The 18,965-nt window shown below is 37.8% G+C and overlaps 1 protein-coding gene across 1 annotated transcript in view; it reads left to right on the plus strand.

The window, feature by feature from the left end:
* The window catches only part of PLXDC2 (plexin domain containing 2), a 487,631-nt gene extending 469,233 nt beyond the window's left edge, over positions 1–18,398 (plus strand). The window contains exon 14 of the mRNA XM_017869226.1: positions 8,338–18,398. Coding sequence (XP_017724715.1) covers positions 8,338–8,454 — 117 coding nt within the window. The 3' untranslated portion in view covers positions 8,455–18,398. The remainder of the gene's footprint in view (positions 1–8,337) is intronic.
* The last annotated feature ends 567 nt before the right edge of the window (positions 18,399–18,965 follow it).

The following is an 18,965-nucleotide window of genomic DNA, read 5'->3' on the forward strand; positions in this document are numbered from 1 at the left end:
TCCAATGTTATTACTTATCCTTTAGTAAACATTGCCTTCTACATGGAAGTTAATTCAGAGAACTCCCAGTAACACACTTGGCTCCCGACAGTGAACTCAGCTACATGCATTCATTTAGAGAATAAAAGTTAATCAGAGTTTGGAATCCATTGCATTTGTTTTGGGCACACTGATGTCTTCAACCTATAAGGTACTTTATATATCTGTGTTAAAACAGGAGATTCAAAATAAAGAATGATAGCATTGTGGTTGTAAAGACAGAAAAATAGAACTTGAGTCACTTCAATTCTGCTATTGCAAGTACAAATCACTCTCTGAACGTTGTGAAGTTCTTCATTTGGCAATATCCCCCCCCTTTTTTTTTTTTCAAAAAGTGCATTCATTCACTCTATTTCCCCTTTTTTATGGCAATATTTTATTTTTTTATTTTAATGGTTTTTAGTGGCATAATTATATATTGATAAAGTTCAAAACAAGAAAATGTTCTCTGCGTTTCTTTACTGCCATGATTATTAATTTCCTTTCATGATTATTACTGAGAATAATGTTGTCTTCTAGAGGAGCAGATGTTACAATAAGGATTCACTCCTGGTGTCAGATAGCTTCAATATCCATCCCACTGCTGTGCATATTTCAGTGTTCACAGGATATCACATTTGACTTCTAGAACATATACATAGAGCACAATATAGATAGATGTACATACATAGACACACATATACATATATATGTATGTTGACTACATCCCTGCAATCACAGGAACAACCACAATATGTGGAAAAATGTGACAAGAGATATTGATAAAATACCAGGAAACATCTGAAACAGCACAGGAAAAATAGAAGTGACTTGTAATCTGTAGGTGGGGATTCAGAAAATTTGCATGGCCAGGTGCAATGGCTCATGCGTGTCATCCTCACACTTTGGGAGGCCAAGGCAGGAGGATTATTTGAGGCTAGAAGTTTGAGACCAGCCTGGGCAATGTGGTGAAACCCTGTCTCTACTAAATAAATACATAAATAGATTAATTAAATAAATAAAAATAGGAAAAAATTTAGCCAGGAATGGTGGTGCACTCCTGTGGTCCCAGCTACTTAGGAGACTGAAGTGGGAAGATCACTTGAGCCTAGGAGGTTGAGGCTGCATTGAGAGTTGATCATGCCACTGTACTCCAGCCCAGGTTACAGAGAGAGATACTGTCTCAAAAGAAAGGAGGAAAGAAAGGAAAAGAAGAAAGGAAAGGAAAGGAAAGTATAGGAAAGGAAAGGAAGAAGGAAAGAAACAAAGAAGGAAAGAAAAAAGAGAGAGAGAAAGAAAGAAAGTGTTCTTGGAAATATGTGAAACTAAAGAGTGAAAGAAAACAATACACATTAAGTGTTTGCAATGGGTGATTGAAAGATATTTATTCAGCCATTGGAGAATCGTTGACTTTGTGCTTTAAAGATGTTAGCTTTTGGAAAATCACACAAATTGTATGTTTTTTGTTGTTGCTGTTAACCCTAGTAGATAGCTGATCTGTATATGCTTGGGAACAGTTTTCATCTTGCACATGAACTGACTATGGTTATAACTAATTCTTCAGGATCATCCGTAAGACAGTTCTAGAATGAAGGCAATATATCAATGACAGGTGGTAATGGGAGACTAGAAAAGAGCTGACGCAGGAAAATAAGGCAACTTCCACACCAGGAAGAATCAAAAGAGGGCGAGCAGAAAACATGCAAAGATCACCCAGGCTTTGCTTCCCACACGAGCAATTAGAATGCTCCTGCTTGGAATTTTCAACCACACCGGAAGACCAACAGATCAATTTGAGTGACTCTTTTTAAGGAAAAAGGGACGTACGTTTCATGAAGCAAAGAGATACAGTCACACACAGGAGCTGTTTATTTTAATAAGATTGCTAGATTCCCTGGCCAGGGCCCAAAACCATTGTATTTCCCCATAGATAGAATTGGCAAATAAAATACACGATCGATACTCATGTGAATCAGGACATTTCAAAAAAAAAAAAAAAAGGCCATTAATTAGTTCTATGTCAATTAAATATATATATTTTTAATGGACTGTTGTTTATTTGAAATCAAACCTTTATGTGGGTGTCTCATTTATTTGCTAAATCTGGGCAATCCAACCTTTAACTTAAGACTAAATAAATATTCAACACAAAATAAGGAAAATAGAGAAAAAATTGTATTTCAAAGAATGAAATAGAGAGAAAAAAATTCCTTCCCTTGGACAGTCAAACTTTATCAAAGCTAAATATTGAAAGGTTGACCTGGGTGCAAAAGCAAGCCTTCAATTCCCATGAAGGTGTGCCAGAGACACAAGGAAGGCTGAGGTTCAATATCTTTTCTTCTTCTGGCTCCCGGAGGATGTTTCTGTTAGAAGAGACCTTAGAAAATCATCACCCTTGCTCTTCGAAGTGTGCTGTGTGGATCCACAGCCTCAGCATCACCTGGGAGGCTGTGAGAAAGGCAGACCCCGCCAGGCCTCCCTGAGACCTGTTGAATCAGGAGCTGTAGTTTAACAAGATCCCTTGTGATTCATGACACGGCCAGGCAAGTTTGAGAAACGCAGATTTAGTTCTATAGTTTCCAAAACACATGTTTTAGAAAGCATAGGATTCGTAAACTCCATGAGGGCCTGGGGAGCGCACGCAAGCGGGAATCTGTACACCACAATTAAAGGAGACCGACCCTGTGTGCTTCACTCTGGGCTTCAAGGTAAGATTTTTATTAGAAAATAAGAAGAGTCCGTGGCTTAAAAATTAAAAGGAAGGAAGGGCCGGGTGCTTTGGCTCACGCCTGTAATCACAGCACTTTGGGAGGCTGAGGCGGATGGATCACTTGAGGTCAGGAGTCCAAGACCCGCCTGGCCAACATGGTGAAACCCTGTCTCCACTAAAAATACAAAAATTAGCTGGGCGTGGTGGCAGGTGCCTGTAATCTCAGCTACTCAGGAGGCTGAGGCATAAGAATAGCTTCAACCCAGGAGGCAGAGGTTGCAGTGAGCTGAGATCGTGCCACTGCACTCCAGCCTGGGCAACAGAGCAAGACTCCATCTCAAAAAAAAAACACAAGCAAACAAACAAACAAAAACAAAACAAACAAGAAAAACAGAAGGAAGGAAGGGTAGGTTTTTTTGAAAAGCAATACTCTCGTTCATTTAGATTCGGAAACTGAGTAAGGAGACGTGACTTTCCCCAAGTCCTACACTGGGAGGTAATTCCAGCCTCTTTCTCTTCCCTCACTGTTCATGGAGGAAGACAGCCCCAAAATGGCAGAAATTTCTAATCGGCTGCTTGACGAGTGCCATTATGCACCACAGGTGTTTTCTATCTGGGCCTTTAATTTCAAAATCAGTCCCTTTTCTTTCATACTCATGACTGTAACTTCCTTTGGAGGGCTCATCTAACCCAACACAAACCCCTCTTTGTGTTGCTCTCTGAACTGGAAGAAAGGTCTCCAGCTGCAGTTTTGTGTACACTGCTCACTGAGGGTGCCCTCCAGGTTCGTTTGTGGATATTTTAGCTAATTATCTTGCCACGGACCATTGAGTCAGACCTGGATGACTGTTCAATTAGTAGTACTGAAGCAAGAATTAGGGAGAATTCCTGACTGCACAGCCAACCCCCGTGCCAACATTGTTGCTGCGAACATTTTCTTCTGAGTATGATTAATCACATAAATAATTCTCAGAAATGAAATTAGAAATCACCCACGCATTGCACCCAGTAATGTTTTAAGACATTACATCCTGAAACTCTGTAATGAATTAACACTATAGTCTGGTTTGAATTCTTCGATTTTTAGCATATATCCTGCCCTGTTAGCAAGTGACCCTGTGGCCTTGATGAGTTTCTGTAACGATTTGAATTAGCCATTCTAAAAAGAACACAGATTTGGAACTGTCTGGGCCTCGAGAAAGAACAACATATCCCTTCTCTGAAATCCCTGGCTGTGCTCAATCATGCTTGCAAGTTTGTGGCAGGACAGGACATGAGGCTCAGGTTTTCAGATCCTTCCATCCAAGCCCATCCCTGTACTCTGGGTAGATGGCTTCTATTATGGCATAGATGTTAAGGACTTTTCTATGCTAACTAAATATTCAGTTATTCTGTTAAAGAATGTAATTTCAGCACTTTGGGAGGCCGAGGTGGGTGGATCACAAGGTCAGGGGTTCGAGACCAGCCTGGCGAAGATGGTGAAATCCTGTCTCTACTAAAAATACAAAAATTAGCCGGGTACTGTGGCGGGCGGCTGTAATCCCAGCTACTCAGGAGGCTGAGGCAGGAGAATCACTTGAACCAGGGAGGTGGAGGTTGCAGTGAGCCGAGATCATGCCATTGCCCTCTAGCCTGGGTGACAGAGCGAGATTCTGCCTCAAAACAAAACAAAACAAAACAAATGCCCCATTCTTTTCATTTATAAAGAATAATCTGACTACATGCAGATTGACATGGGAAATCAATTTCAGTTAGGGCCGATTTATGTAGATTTCCCTTAAGTGTAGGAATTTTAAAAGTTAGCAGAAGGAGGCAGAAGGGACAAGGATCAGAAAAACCTCAACACAGAAGGTTCTCTTTAAAAATTATGATCCTTTCTCCACTTTAAAGGCAATTATCTCAGGCAAACAAATAGAAAGATCCTAGAGTTTTAGAGGACAAATTAGCTATTATTTCACAGATGAAGAAACAAAGGCCCCGAGAAATCAAGTCATTTATTCACAATCACGTAATTGCTTTGCGATGTGAGATGACATCTCCTATTTCGTTATGAAAGTGTTCTAAAAGAAAGGAGAATTTTGGTGAAGTTGTTACTCTTTGCTCGGCATTGTTATGGCTAAGACTGAGATGTGAAGGGATTATAAAAGAATACAAAATGAGATCGAATGTTTAAAACCCTAGCTACATGACATGTGTTAGATTTCATTGTAAATTTTAAGATATTATTATGAAAATGCTTTTAAAATCCAGTAGAACTTGTTTATGAATTTTCAGTTTTTCCTGAATAAGAGAGCAGCCTTGAATAATTTTGTAGCTGGATTATACCTATTTTGTGCATCTTTAGTCATGAAATTGCATGAGTGACATACACTGATAGTTTAACCCAGGGGTTCCTGACCCCTGGGCTGTGGACCTGTACCTGTCCGTGGCCTGTTAGGAAATGGGCCACACAGCAGGAGGTGAGTGGCAGGCAAGCAAGCATTGCCAACCGAGCTCTGCCTCCTGTCAGATCAGCAGCAGCATTAGATTCTCATAGAAGCATGAACCCCATTGTGAACTGCACATGTGAGGGATCTAGGTTGTGTGTTCCTTATGAGAATCTAATGCCTGATGATCTGTGGTAGAACGGTTTCATCCCAAAACCATCCTCCTACCCTGTGCCCCCAACACCAACCCATGAAAAAATTATCTTCCACAAAAACCAGTCCCTGGTGCCAAAAGGTTGGAACCACTGGTTTAACCAATTGTGTGTTTTTGGTGGGATCTCTAGTGATTTGAAATCTTGTCGGGATATTTCTATGTTTTTTTCTACTCACTTTGTACTCATTTTTTTCTACAATGAGTAGAAAAAATTACAAATCAAAAAAATCCTTAAGGATATATGTAATATGTTTGGAAAATATGATTGTACTCCGTTAACACGGGAAGCTTCACATCCAACATTTTGTATTTTCTATTCTGAGGACCTTTGTGATACACTCACAAAGCACATGATACTCACTATCAATAATCCTGCAGTCTTTTCACCTAAGAAAGAGTTGTTAATTCAGTAGCTCTGACTTATTAACAGAATACCAAAGTTGTTGGTATATTGTTAAGATTGAAATACATCTACAGCCAGGTTCCCAAATGTTGGGTGAGTTATGTACAAACCATTGAATTTTAAGGAATAATTTCCATCATGGGAAAATTAGCTTTGGAAGTAGGTAGATTTTATTTTACGTCTTGGCCCTGCCATTTGCTAGCTTTGCAGGTTTGCGCAAAACGTAAAGGATGGAGTCGTGGATATTAAATGAGATCCTGTATGGAAATCACCTAGTATAAAGCATGAGATATGAAATAAAAGCCTCATAAAATGTAACTTTCATGAGCGTCATCATCAGCATGCCCGTCATCATCAGCATGCCAGTCATCTGCAGTCCTTTTTAATGAAGAGCCACATATACCACCATTTCTTTTTTCTCATCTTTAGTTTTTAATTTTTGTGGGTCCACAGTAGGTATATATATTTATGGAGCATGTGAAATGTTTGGATACAAGCATGCAATGTGCCATAATCACATCATGGAGAATAGGGTATCCATCTCCTCAAGCCTCAAGCATTTATCTTTTGTGTTACAAACAATCCAATTATACTCTTCTAATTATTTTTAAGTGTATAATTAAATTATTATTGACTATAGTCACCCTGTTCTGCTATCAAATACTAAGTCTTATTCATTTTTTCTATTTTGGGGGGGGGGCCCATTAACTATCCCCACCTCCTCCCAACCCTGCCACGACCCTTCCTAGCCTCTGGGAACCATCCTTCCACTCTATCTCCATGAGTTGAATTGTTTTGATCCTTAGATCCCACAAGTTAGTGAGAACGTGTGATGTTTGTCTGTCTGTGCCTGGCTTATTTCACTTAACATAATGATCTCCAGTCCATCCATGTTGTTGCGAATGACAGGATCTCATTATTTTTAAGGCTGAAGAGCACTCCATTGTGTATATATACCACGTTTTCTTCATCCATTCATCTGTTGATGGACACTTCAGTTGCTTCCAAATCTTGGCTACTGTGAACAGTATAGCACAATGTCTTTATGTGGCTGTAAATTCGTGCTAGGCGGCAGGGTTGTTCTTGCTACCAAGTGGCCTTGGAAAGGTGGAGTTTCAGAGCAAAATCTCAGTGGTGCTGCTTGCCCAAGGAAGCCGTAGCTTTGGAGAAGCTCAGCTGTGAAGTCACTAAAACCAGAGTTGGGGCTATGAGTAGTGAGCACTGCAACATGTCATCTTTATCCTGCAAACAGGCATAACCATGAGTTATGGTACCCACCTCCCTAGGGGTGCTTTGTATGTTTCCATTGTCGATTATTTCAGCCTCACCATAGACACGTTGTTTTGTTGTGTGGCTCTCTCTTTAGTTTTAAATTCTTCTTTTGAAAAATAGGGATAATTCAGTTTCACTTAATGGAACTTAATCAGCAAATAAATTTAAGGCATTCTGACCACATAATGTTATAGAGATCGCATTTAATATTATTAGTAGGCAGAATGTAATTACCTTGATTTGTATTTTTTTCTAGAATGTAGAGCTAATACTCATCCCTACCTGATGTGAAAAAGTTTCACAGCCATTAATCATCGACATTGGCATGTAATTGGAAAATCTAAAAAGATAACAAATGCCAGTATGTGTATACTGATATTTAACCTTTTTTGCATTAGAATTCTTTAGATAGAAATGAACTTCTTTCAATATTTATCATCTTATTTACCCCCAAATTGCAGGCACTTTGATAAATGGAGTAATAGTTTCTAGTGTCACTATGGCTGTGAAATGCATTTTAGTGTCTTCTGCTGTGACAACTCAGTAATTCATTTCAGCACATCTATTTGTAAATCACAGGTTTGTTTGATGGATGGAGTGCTGAGGAGAAATGCTGTCTTTTTGTCAATACAAATAACCTGTATTTTAGGACTAGTGTCTGTTGTACAATATTTGCTTCATAAGCTCACAATTGGCCACATCCTCTGATAATAGATTCCATTTTTAGGATATAACAGCTTTAATTTTCAAGCACAAAAAATCATAGATGGGTATGCTTAGCTAAATAAATAATTTCTTAAGACATTAAGTGATATTTCTTTTAGCTTATTTGCTAGGAAATCTGGTGCCTAATTGAAAACACACTTCTAGGAACAGCAGAATTTTATGACCTTAATTTTTGAGTGAATGAGTGAACCAAACGAAGTGGTATCAGTATTGACTTGTAGAGAAGAGAGTGTCCGTGGCCATATGTTAAAAAATATGTTTTATTACAGTTCCTTTTTTGCCTAGTTATATTTGGGCATTTCAGACATACGCATGCACATCCTTTGAGGGCAGGTGTGACAAATGGTCTATCCTGTGACAGGGGTAGATAGCGCCATCTTGGAAATGCAAGCACAGGGCTTGGAGGGTTGATAAGGGGAACACTTAACTCTGACTGTAGCTATAATAAGAGATAATTTAACATGTTAATTAATTTAACATTTAATCTAAAATAGCTATCAAATAGATTTTTGTGGTGCTGGAATCTTACCCTGACGCACATTTTTTATTTTCGTGTTTTCTGTTTCAGAGACGCCCAAGCAGATGGCCTGCGATGAAGTTTAGAAGAGGCTCTGGACATCCTGCCTATGCTGAAGTTGAACCAGTTGGAGAGAAAGAAGGTTTTATTGTATCAGAGCAGTGCTAAAATTTCTAGGACAGAACAACACCAGTACTGGTTTACAGGTGTTAAGACTAAAATTTTGCCTATACCTTTAAGACAAACAAGAACAAACACACAAACAAACAAGCTCTAAGCTGCTGTAGCCTGAACAAGACAAGATTTCTGGACAAGCTCAGCCCAGGAAACAAAGGGTAAACAAAAAACTAAAACTTACACAAGATACCATTTACACTGAACGTAGAATTCCCTAGTGGAATGTCATCTATAGTTCACTTGGAACATCTCCTGTGGACTTATCTGAAGTATGACAAGATTATAATGCTTTTGGCTTAGGTGCAGGGTTGCAAAGGGATCAGGAAAAAAAAACTATAATAAAGCTTTAGTTCATGAGGGATCGACACCTTTGGTTCAAATGTTCTCTGATGTCTCAAATGTAACTGTTTTCCAAAGGCCGAACCCTTTCACTCAAAAGAGCAATGATGAATGTTTCAAGATTGCTAAGAAAAACAGCTCATGCAGGAGTGAAAACAAACACAAAATAAGAAATTTTCTATATTTTCAAAACAGATGTGTGGCAAAAGGATGTTGTTTTTCTGGTCTAGATCCATCTGTACCAACAGGTTCATCACTTTACAGAACGAATCTTTTTATCTGTACAGGAGGTTCATACTATGTCTGCCTCTTCCTTCATGATGAATGACCTTTCTATGAGCTGTGACAAAATTTCTGAACTTTTAGCTTAGGATTTGGGAAGAGGGGGTGGCAAACGGGGCTTTCTATTCTCCTGCCTCAGCATAAAAACATCTGATTTATGCTTTAGGGAAGCCTTGCCTCCATTCCCCAACTGTGAAGTCCCATGAAACCAGTTGCTCTGGGCTGATGGAAACAAAAGGAAACAGTGTGAAGAGTTCCTTAATCATTTTTGAAACAAAAATGTTAAGGGATTTCAAACTTATGGTTATTTTTAATTTTATGCCATTTCAGTACTAAAGACCCATTTCATTGCCGATTCCTGTCTAAGAAGCCATTCACGTCAGCATGGCGATAAAAAGAATGAAAAACCCTGCTGAATCATACAGTAATTTCCTTTAAAGCACATAGTAGTTACATAAATATATATATAAATATATTTTTGTTTATAACTAACACAAGGCAGGATCTTGTGACTGTAAGAGTGCATTTTGTCATCAAGACAAAACAGATGCAAGATGCATCGCTGCATTACTTCCATAGAGTTGTAAAATAATCCTTAATATTAGAATATTTTTCTGTCACTTAGCAAAAGTGGTTCAGTTCATTACCACGCCCATCATGTTCTTGACTATTTGATCCACTTTTTCATTCATGTCAACCCCTTCCCTCTCTGGCTAAATCAAGTGGATGCAGAAAGCTCCTTAAATGGAGGTATCAATTGCCCTGGAATCACAGTCCTGGTTTTAAAAATTCCCCATGAATGAAGAAAGGAATGGCATCCCTTGAGAAGGAAAGTGGTTAATATATACACTGAGCTCCTAAAGTTTAAATTCAGGTACTGAGTGTACAATTTCACCAAAATTCCAACCCATGAGACTTTTACACTCTGTGCCAAGAAACTGTTGGCTTTTGTAAGGTACGGTGCTCAACATTTGCAGATTCAGGTCTCAAGAAGCAGAGATGTCTCATAAGCAGCATTTTCCCAACAGTTTAGCATCTGTACACATCTGCCTTGGACATCAGTCCACTCCAGAGTAGCATACTTTATCATCACAAGTGTCTGACATGAACCAATACCATTTTCTATTCCATATATTTTGCTTTACAATTTTAAGTATTTGATGAAGGTGGTAACTTTTTCCTAACTTAGTTAACTATTGCAAAAAAAAAAAAATTGAAAAGCAAGGTGATTGAAGGATTGTGATGACAATCTCTTTGCAGCAGCTATGTTTGGTTTATGTGAAGTATCCCGGCTTATTCTTGTGGAGTAGGTTTGGTCAGACAGCAATAACCAAATGACATGCCAATATTACTGGTGCAACTGGTATTCTACAAATGCATAAGGAACACATAGACGACTTCCTTTTAGGATAAAATGATGCTTCTTTCACTAGCTTTTGTGGTAGCCGTGGCTTCCAATAGCAACTGTTTGACAGTTATAGAAATCTTGCATGTGTATTCTTAGTTTGTGTCCCTTAAGTGCTACTTAATTCTCAAGTAGTAATGTTATTCTTATACCCTTCAACGTTCATCTTCTATTTTGATTCAAAACAATTGAGAATTCTATAAAAAACCATAAACACTCTGAATTCTTCAGTGAACCAAAGCACCAAATAATAGAGAAAACTTTTTGGAACTAGAGTGTTGGAAAACTTCTTAACAGAACTAAGAGTTAAAGGTAGTGAGAAGTGTGTGGTATATGAATTCTTTAGTGGTAAGGGGAATTGTTGGCTAAATCCTTTTCTTTCATGATACTCTCATTCTGTTTTATATTTCTGGTTTGTTCTTGTCCCCATTTGAGAGAACATACACACAGTTTCTGAAAATTCAAAATGGTTATCAATGCTTTGGACTTTATATATATTATGTATTAGAGAAGGTACAACTGTACATTACTTAATATACTATGAACATAATAGAATAACAAAAAAATTAAAGATAGCAAAGAGACAAAACTTCTGGATAAATCAGATAAATGGTGCTACAGAGGACTTTAGTTATGTCAGCTTATTTGTAAAAATAATAATCAGTGATTAGGTAAAGATAGTGAAACTCAAGAAAAATATCTTGACCCGTTTATGTCTAGTGTTCCATTATTGGAATGCTAAGTTTATGGGAGTTATTTAGATCCTACTGCTCAAGGTCATCACCAAGGTCTGGTTGCAAAAATTCAAAAAATTGCAACCTCAGGCATAAATGGGTTAAGCCCAACAGATGGCACTGATCATAAATGATGGCTTGGGTGTGAAGGGTTTGGACTTGAAGATGCACTAACACCTAGGAAACTAAAGACAAAGTGCAGTTGACCCCCAATTACTATTTTAGTTTGAGGTATCAAGGGCATTTGCCAATCCCTTATATGTAGCTTCTAGAGTTGTGCTGTCCAATATTATATCCACTAGCCAATGTGGCTTTTGAAATTAAAATTAATTATAATTAAATTAAAAATGTAATTCTTCAGTCACACCAGCCACATATCAAGGGCTTAATAGCCACACCTGGCTTGGGGCTACCATATTGGACAACAAGAAACACTTCTGCGGTTGAAGAAAATTTTAATGAACAATGCTGTAGAGGTGTTTCCTTTGAATTCCTTGTCCTTGAAGAAAAGGGAAGAGGAGGAAAGAAACAAGATTTGGTAGCTCTTGGGCCTATCGAAGCATTTTTTATCTTAGAGAGGCCCCATGGAGTAATGAAAAAAATACAAGCTGACACAGCTTTGAGTCCCCACTGTGTTATCTTGGGAAAATCATTTCAACCTCCATGAGTATCAATTTGCAATTTTGGAAAAGAAAAACATTTTTTGTCCTGTATTTCTTGCAAGATTATTATGCAACCTGATTGAATGTACAGATGTACAGACTCTTAAAAACCTTACGTTAATGTAACCCATATAAAGTATGACTATTGGTCGAGTACCAGCACAAATTTGCATTCAAAGGATCAGTCCAAAAAGCATCCAAAGGTAATCAGTTCATCACATATCTTGAGAAAGTGCAAAAAGAGAATGCATTCAAAACACAAAGCAAAATTTTTCAGTTTCTTTTCTGTGCATCTGAATATTTCCTTTAGTATTTGTCCCACATGACATCCATCCCATGTATTTCTCCACTCTTTGCCAACATTGCCTGTGAACATCCTTCAACTGGCTGAGTTCTTTATTGCACAGAACCACTTGGCTTCTCTAGTTTCTTATGATTTCCTATTTTACATGTAACAGCAAAAGGAGGCTTCCATTTAGAAGGCAATATCTCGAACATAAATAATTTCATATTTATTTTATCACTGCAACACTAATGTAAGGAGCTATGGCATTAAAGTATAAAACTATTTGGAACTTAATGTAAACTTTTGCACATGCAGACTATATAAAGGGAATAAAATTATTTTAAATTATGCTAATATCCAGATACATATTCTAAGGTTAGTATCATTTATCAGTTTTTGGCAACAGATTCTTATGTTACGTCTTCATGAGGGAGTATAAATTTGATCACGTCCCTAGTGTCTATTGCCCACTTGAGAAAAGGTTTTGCCAGGATCCACGGATTGGTTCAAGATGCTTTCATTCATGATAGGAAATTAATATTTAAATAAGACTAATCGAAAACTAGATTCTCTGGTTTTAATTTCTTCCTCCTGTGAAATGTTCTTTTGGTTTGTATTTCTTTAGGCATTTTCCAAGTTACTGCTGCTTTTACTTCACCACTTCCAACCCCACTTTTGTTATCAGCGTCATATGCCAGAATCATGGGAGATCCAGCCTGGACAACATAGTGAGACCCCACCTCTATCAAATATACACACAAATATACATGTATATCATATATATGTATATTTGATAGAGATAGTAAATATATATATATCTATGCATGCCAGGCATGGTTTCCCATGCCTGTAGTCCCAGCTCCTCTGGAGACTGAAGTGGAAGGGTTGCTTGAGCCCATGAATTAGAGGCTGCTGTGAGCCATGATTGTGCCACTGCACTCCAGGCTGGGCAACAGAGCAAAACCCCATCTCTAAATAAAAAAGAAGAATCGTGAGACATCATGTAATCCAACCTCTCAATGTTACAGATAAGTAAACTGAGGCCCAAAGAGATATAGTCATAGTCCCAGTGTCAAGAAACTGGGTCTTGAACTTAAATGTTTGTTTCAATTCTCATTGCCTACATCTCTTAATTGTTGGTACTTAAGGCCAACCAAGCAGCTCAGACAGCACAGTCCACTCAACGCTAACTTTATTCGCTATATTGACGATCTGCTCTGTCTTGTAATATAGAACATTGGATCAATCTTTCTCTATCTTGTTGCTGACTTAAGGAGGCTGCTATTGTTACAATATCCAGAGATGTCAAGTTCTAGCCATTGTGGGGTCTTTGTTGGGTTTTCAATTTCTCCTGTCTCCACCGCTGCCCCCATCTGTGGTCATCTAAGTTAGCAATATGATTTATTTTGGTCATTTAAAATTTTGCTACCTTTGTTTTATTTCTTCCCAAATGTATTTGAAAATGAATGATCTGTATAGCTGATTTTCTGACTACATATATAGTTGCGATTTTTATTTGCTCTTCAAACTATTACAACATTTTTGTCCTTATAAGGTTTTTTGGGCAGATAGTGCAAGGTCTGTGGTGTTACCTTTTATATACTCCTATTACCTTTTGTTTGTGAAGGATTTTACATTTTACAGAGCACTTTGATTCATCTCCCTATTTGTTCATTTATTTAACTGCTCAATTCACTGAAATATTTATTGAACACCTACTGGAACCAAGTGACTGTGCTAGTAATTTGTGATATACAGTAGTGAGAGTCCAGGCATGTAACTGATCATTATAATACAATAAAATCCCTGAACCAGACTTTACAAGGAGATAGGATCAATAACACTCTATCAATTTTCAACTCTGTTCTACTTAAAAAGGGAGCTAGAAAGTATTTGCCTGAAGAGTGTGTCCGAAACATAATACATCCCTGCATGCCTGTGTTTGCTCTGTTAGAAAGGACCTGTTAATTTTATTTGTGCGAAGAAAAGTTACTCAAAATTCTCCCTGACCTAGGAATACTTTCTAGTTCACTGCAGTCTTACTGACCAGATGCAACAATTGAAGTGTGATTTCTCAAACCAATATTTCTATTGGGTTTTGAATTATTAATATCACTGTTTTGAGGTATTCAAAACACCAGTGTATCCAAAAGCATTTGCACTTTAGGTATGTGTGGTGGTTATGTCATTTATTAGACCATCCCAGACATAAGACAATCAGGGAAATCAGAAAACTCCAGCCTCAAATGTGTCTATAATTTCCTGTTCTACCACTGTCATATCATAATATGGCATTACTTTTTAGGGTTTTGATTAAGTTGATCTTCTAGCCTCAACTTAAATTGTAATACATCTGCCTAATTATTGCCTGGAATAACTTTTCCACCATCCCATGCCCACTGCTCTCGCAATGATTATTGCAGAGAAGTAAGATGGTAATTATTCAAATAAAATCACATAACTTCTGGAATCAGTTTTTCCTAACAAGTTTATGGAATACATCATCATTGGCTTCTTCATGATATATTTATTACGAGTGACCAAATTATGCCTGGAGGAGCAAAATGCTCAAAATTTGTTATTATAGGTTAATTTCCAGCTCACTGTTGACACTAAAAGATTCCGTGTTACTTTAAATCCAGGATAAAAGACTGGAAAAAAATTAAATGTAAGTCATAAACTGATACTCATCTTTTCCTAGTTTCTAAGGCTTATTAACATTTGCAAATTACTCAGTAAATGTCTTTCGTAATGGAATAATATAAAAACTTTTGATTTGGCAGATAGTGATATTGTCTTTATTTTCATTCTGGTTGAAAAAAATCTCAATGAGTTCTCTTCATTCCACCAGAATTTTGATTTTTAACAGCAATCTCTCTTTTTCCCAGCATTTCAAATATGTATGTCTATATATTCATGACCAAAGTATCGCTTACTGACCATGCAGCTGTAAACCTTCTGTGCCTATCAAACAAATACATAGCATGAAACTAATTTTAGAAGTTTCATGGGGAATGGTAGGGGAAGTACAAACCTAAGAGTGAGTGAATGGAGATGATTCATGGGAAAAAATAAAAATCTAAATGTGCTATTAGGTAGAGTTATTAACTTCTTTTTGTTGTTATTGTCTGAGATGGAGTTTCGCTCTTGTTGCCCAGGCTGGCGTACAATGGCGTGATTTCAACTCACCGCAACCTCCGCCTCCCAGGTTCAAGCGATCCTCCTGCCTCAGCCACCCGAGTAGCAGAGATTACAGGCATATGCCACCACACTTGGCTAATTTTGTATTTTTAGTAGAGATGGGGTTTCTTCATGCTGGTCAGGCTGGTCCCCAGCTCCCGACCTCAGGTGATCCGCCCACCTCGGCCTCCCAACGTGCTGGAATTACAGGCCTGACCCACCGTGCCCGGCCAAGTTATTAACTTCTTAAGAGCAATGTGCAAATAAATATTCATTGATGACCAGTTCAAATTTAGGTCATTCAGACATCCAGACACTGGGGCACATGTTCTGCAAGTGATGCTGAGACCCCTGACGTAGAGAAATCAAAGGATATGCCCAATTAGTCTAAAATGCAGCCATCACCCCCCTACCTCTTCTATGGCATTCATCCTAACATCATGGAGGCCTTTGTCCTTGAGAATTACATGACTTGCCCCAGAGAATTAGTGAATGACCAGAAAGAGACTTTCCATTTATCTTCCTTTGACTTAAAAGGCATGAAAATAAGGCAAAATAAATAAATAAAATAATTTTCCTGAGGAAAGCATAAGAGATGGCACTTTCCTTTCTGGGCTCAGAGCTGGATTTCTCTGAGGTTTGACCATCTCAGGACTCAGACAGACTCAAGTGCTCTTTTCTGGACATTTCTGGTGAAACCTCAGCCACCATGTTCAAGGTGGTTTGAGTGAAAACATACTCAGATTGTCACATTTATAGTAGGGAAATAAAAACTCAAATTAAGCATCCTGCAGCACGCTACTCTAAAAATAACATTAAGCAACATCAGAGCTTCACTTGCAAAGAAATGTTAAAATCGTTTTAGGGAAATCAGTGAAGTCTCTTTAGAAACAGACATCTTGTGTATGGCGTAACCCAGTCTTGGGGCCCTCACAGAGAAGAAGGGGAAGTCTTTTCATTGGTTGGTCAAAACAAATCTCTAATTTGCCTGATTTGAGGCATTTGAACAGTGCCTGGAGAGTACATTATTTTCAGGGGAAAAAAAGGAGAGTCTTTTTTATATGCCAGCTGGGATCATGGGAACTTCGAATGCCAGGAATTTACTACTGTTTCTGGTAATTCTGTTTCTAGTCATTTGAAATGTTGAAGTGTGAAAAGAGAAGAAGTTGGGCACTTTTGCGGGGGGGGGGGGGCTTTCCATATTTTATGCCAGTTGCACCAGCATGCAGAATATTTGTAACGCATTTCAAAGTGGATATAATTGTACCCTTTGTCAGAATCACAAAGCTCACTGCAGTGCTGCTACAAGAGAACACTGAGGAAAATCTGACCCTGTGAACTCAGTCAACCCCAAACAAAAAGAATGACTATGTGTGTGAGTGCAGCACATGGCCAGTTCATTTCTCACTGTTTTGGAAAGTCCTGTGTGCCAAACCAAGGACGTGTCTTTCAGGTGAAGGTTAATTTTCTAAAGCTTGTTAAAATAGAACTTGGAAAACCAAGCATTTTGAATTTATTCCAGTCCTCTGGGCATCATTCCTATTTCTTCTGCCATGTCAAGGAGAAATTCCAAGCCTGCATTCTGTTATGCTAAAATAACAAGCCCATACTTCCTGATGACCTGTTGAACGTACCTGAGCCTGCAAATGTAAAAATGATTGTATCTGAATTTGCACTAATGGTGTCTGAGAGCAAAATGAGTGTGACCTCTATTGGAAACCTTTGTTCAAATTCAATAATTCAGAGACGCTACATACTTCTGCAAGCTTCCTGATTATGTTCACTGTAATATTAATGACCTAAGTTTGAATGCATTTCCTTACAGTCCATTAATTTGACATCCATCTTTTACCTGGGGATTATTACGATTGCAATAATTCATTAATGTTTTCTTCACATAGCTTCTTAAACCAAGTTTTTCTGCAACTCTTTCAGTTCTGCTTACAGTGTGTGGGAAATCTGATTTTTTTTTCCCCTAGTAATAGTTTGATAAGAAATTTAGTGTATTGACTGCCTCAGTGACACAATTCATCTTTAAAGGTGTGGAAGCTGGTGGGGACCAAATGTTACCTGTGTTTTCGCTGTTGATTGCTATTTTCACAAGTGAACCATGTTTTTCACTTACAGTAGGAGTCAACAAATTTGGGATTTTAGAAGGGGGAGAAGGGAACTATTTGTGTAATACTGCTGTCATATTTGACTACATATTAAAAACAATAAATGAGCATTTTGTTTTAATTTCTTAAATACCTTGTCTTTCAACATACTTTTTGTTTCCTTTCTTCCATTAGTGTTCAAAAGGTTCTACCCATTGTGGAAGAAATTCTGTGTGCAGAATTCAGGGGCGCAAGGCTGATGGCAATATAAAAAATTATTTTGCTTCTAAACCCACCCAGATATGGAAACTGATATTAGCTAGAGTGAGCTGTAGAAAACAAAGATTTCAGGATTGCACAGTGTGTGGGCAATGGGGTGGAGACTTCTTCCCCTATTCCCAACCACAGTGCCCAAATGTTCAAGTCTCCTGGATCAGACAGATGGGATTTTAGCTGCTGCTTTAAAGCCTAGTGCTGGAATAAGTCAAGGTGCTTCAGTTCAGCTCTTGCCTCTGTCACTAATCTTGCTTTATGAACTCCTTTAATTTTCTGAATAAGTTCCAGAAGGTTCTCTATTACTCTATTCTTCTTCCAAACTGAAAATGATTGTATCTAATTCTCAGGATATTTTGGATGTGTGCCTCAGGTAATTTATGTGGAATGTGTAAAGTGAGATGTTTCCAATTCTGAATATTCCTTCCCCGTTTCCCAGTCGTCCACTCTTGGACTACCTTTATAACAACACCGAGTACGTACAGAGCTGAACCCACGCCCAAGAAGCACACACAATGACTGGAGCTGTCGGGAATTCCAGTCAGTGGCATTCCCTGAGCAATGGCTCTGTAAAATTCCATTATAATTTTTTTAAGAATCATACCTCTGTATAGATCTTTTGGACTGTATTGATTAAACTTTGATATTGTGGAGTAAATTCAGAAGTGCAATTTTAAATGGTGTGAATTGTCTTTATGATGCCAAAAAAAGAAAAATTATTAATGTGAATCATGCAATCTTCCCTAACAATGGAAAAACATTAGGCCAATGCTTTTAAAAAGGACTTGGTGTGTACCATTTCTTCGAATAAGTCAGTAGAAATTTATTCAGATACATGTTAAAGAAAAATATGCTAATCACAATCACACAACTCTTAAATCAGCTATAGATCAATGTCTTCTAAATAAAGAGAACAAATCTTTTCCTCACAGGTTCTCTCTTCCAAAGCACTATTTTTAGAATCAGAGTCTTCTGATATGCAGTTTGAAATTTTTTCCCTTCAGTTTATTTTATTAAACACTTATTAAATAGCTACTCTGTGCTATGTTCCCAAGTGTCAGTATTCTTGACACCAGGGTTACAAAAAAACAAAACCAAACAAAAAACAACAAGGTTTTGTTTATTTTTCTTTGCTTTTCTTTTTTCTTTTCATTTTTTTCTTTCTTTATTTATTTTATATTTTATCTTATCTTTTTTTTTTGAGACAGGGTCTTGCTCTGTTGCCCAGGCTAGGGTGCAGTGGTA

This window comes from Rhinopithecus bieti, unplaced genomic scaffold (assembly GCF_001698545.2).
Source record: "Rhinopithecus bieti isolate Rb0 unplaced genomic scaffold, ASM169854v2 scaffold_3043, whole genome shotgun sequence".
Lineage (NCBI taxonomy): Eukaryota > Metazoa > Chordata > Mammalia > Primates > Cercopithecidae > Rhinopithecus > Rhinopithecus bieti.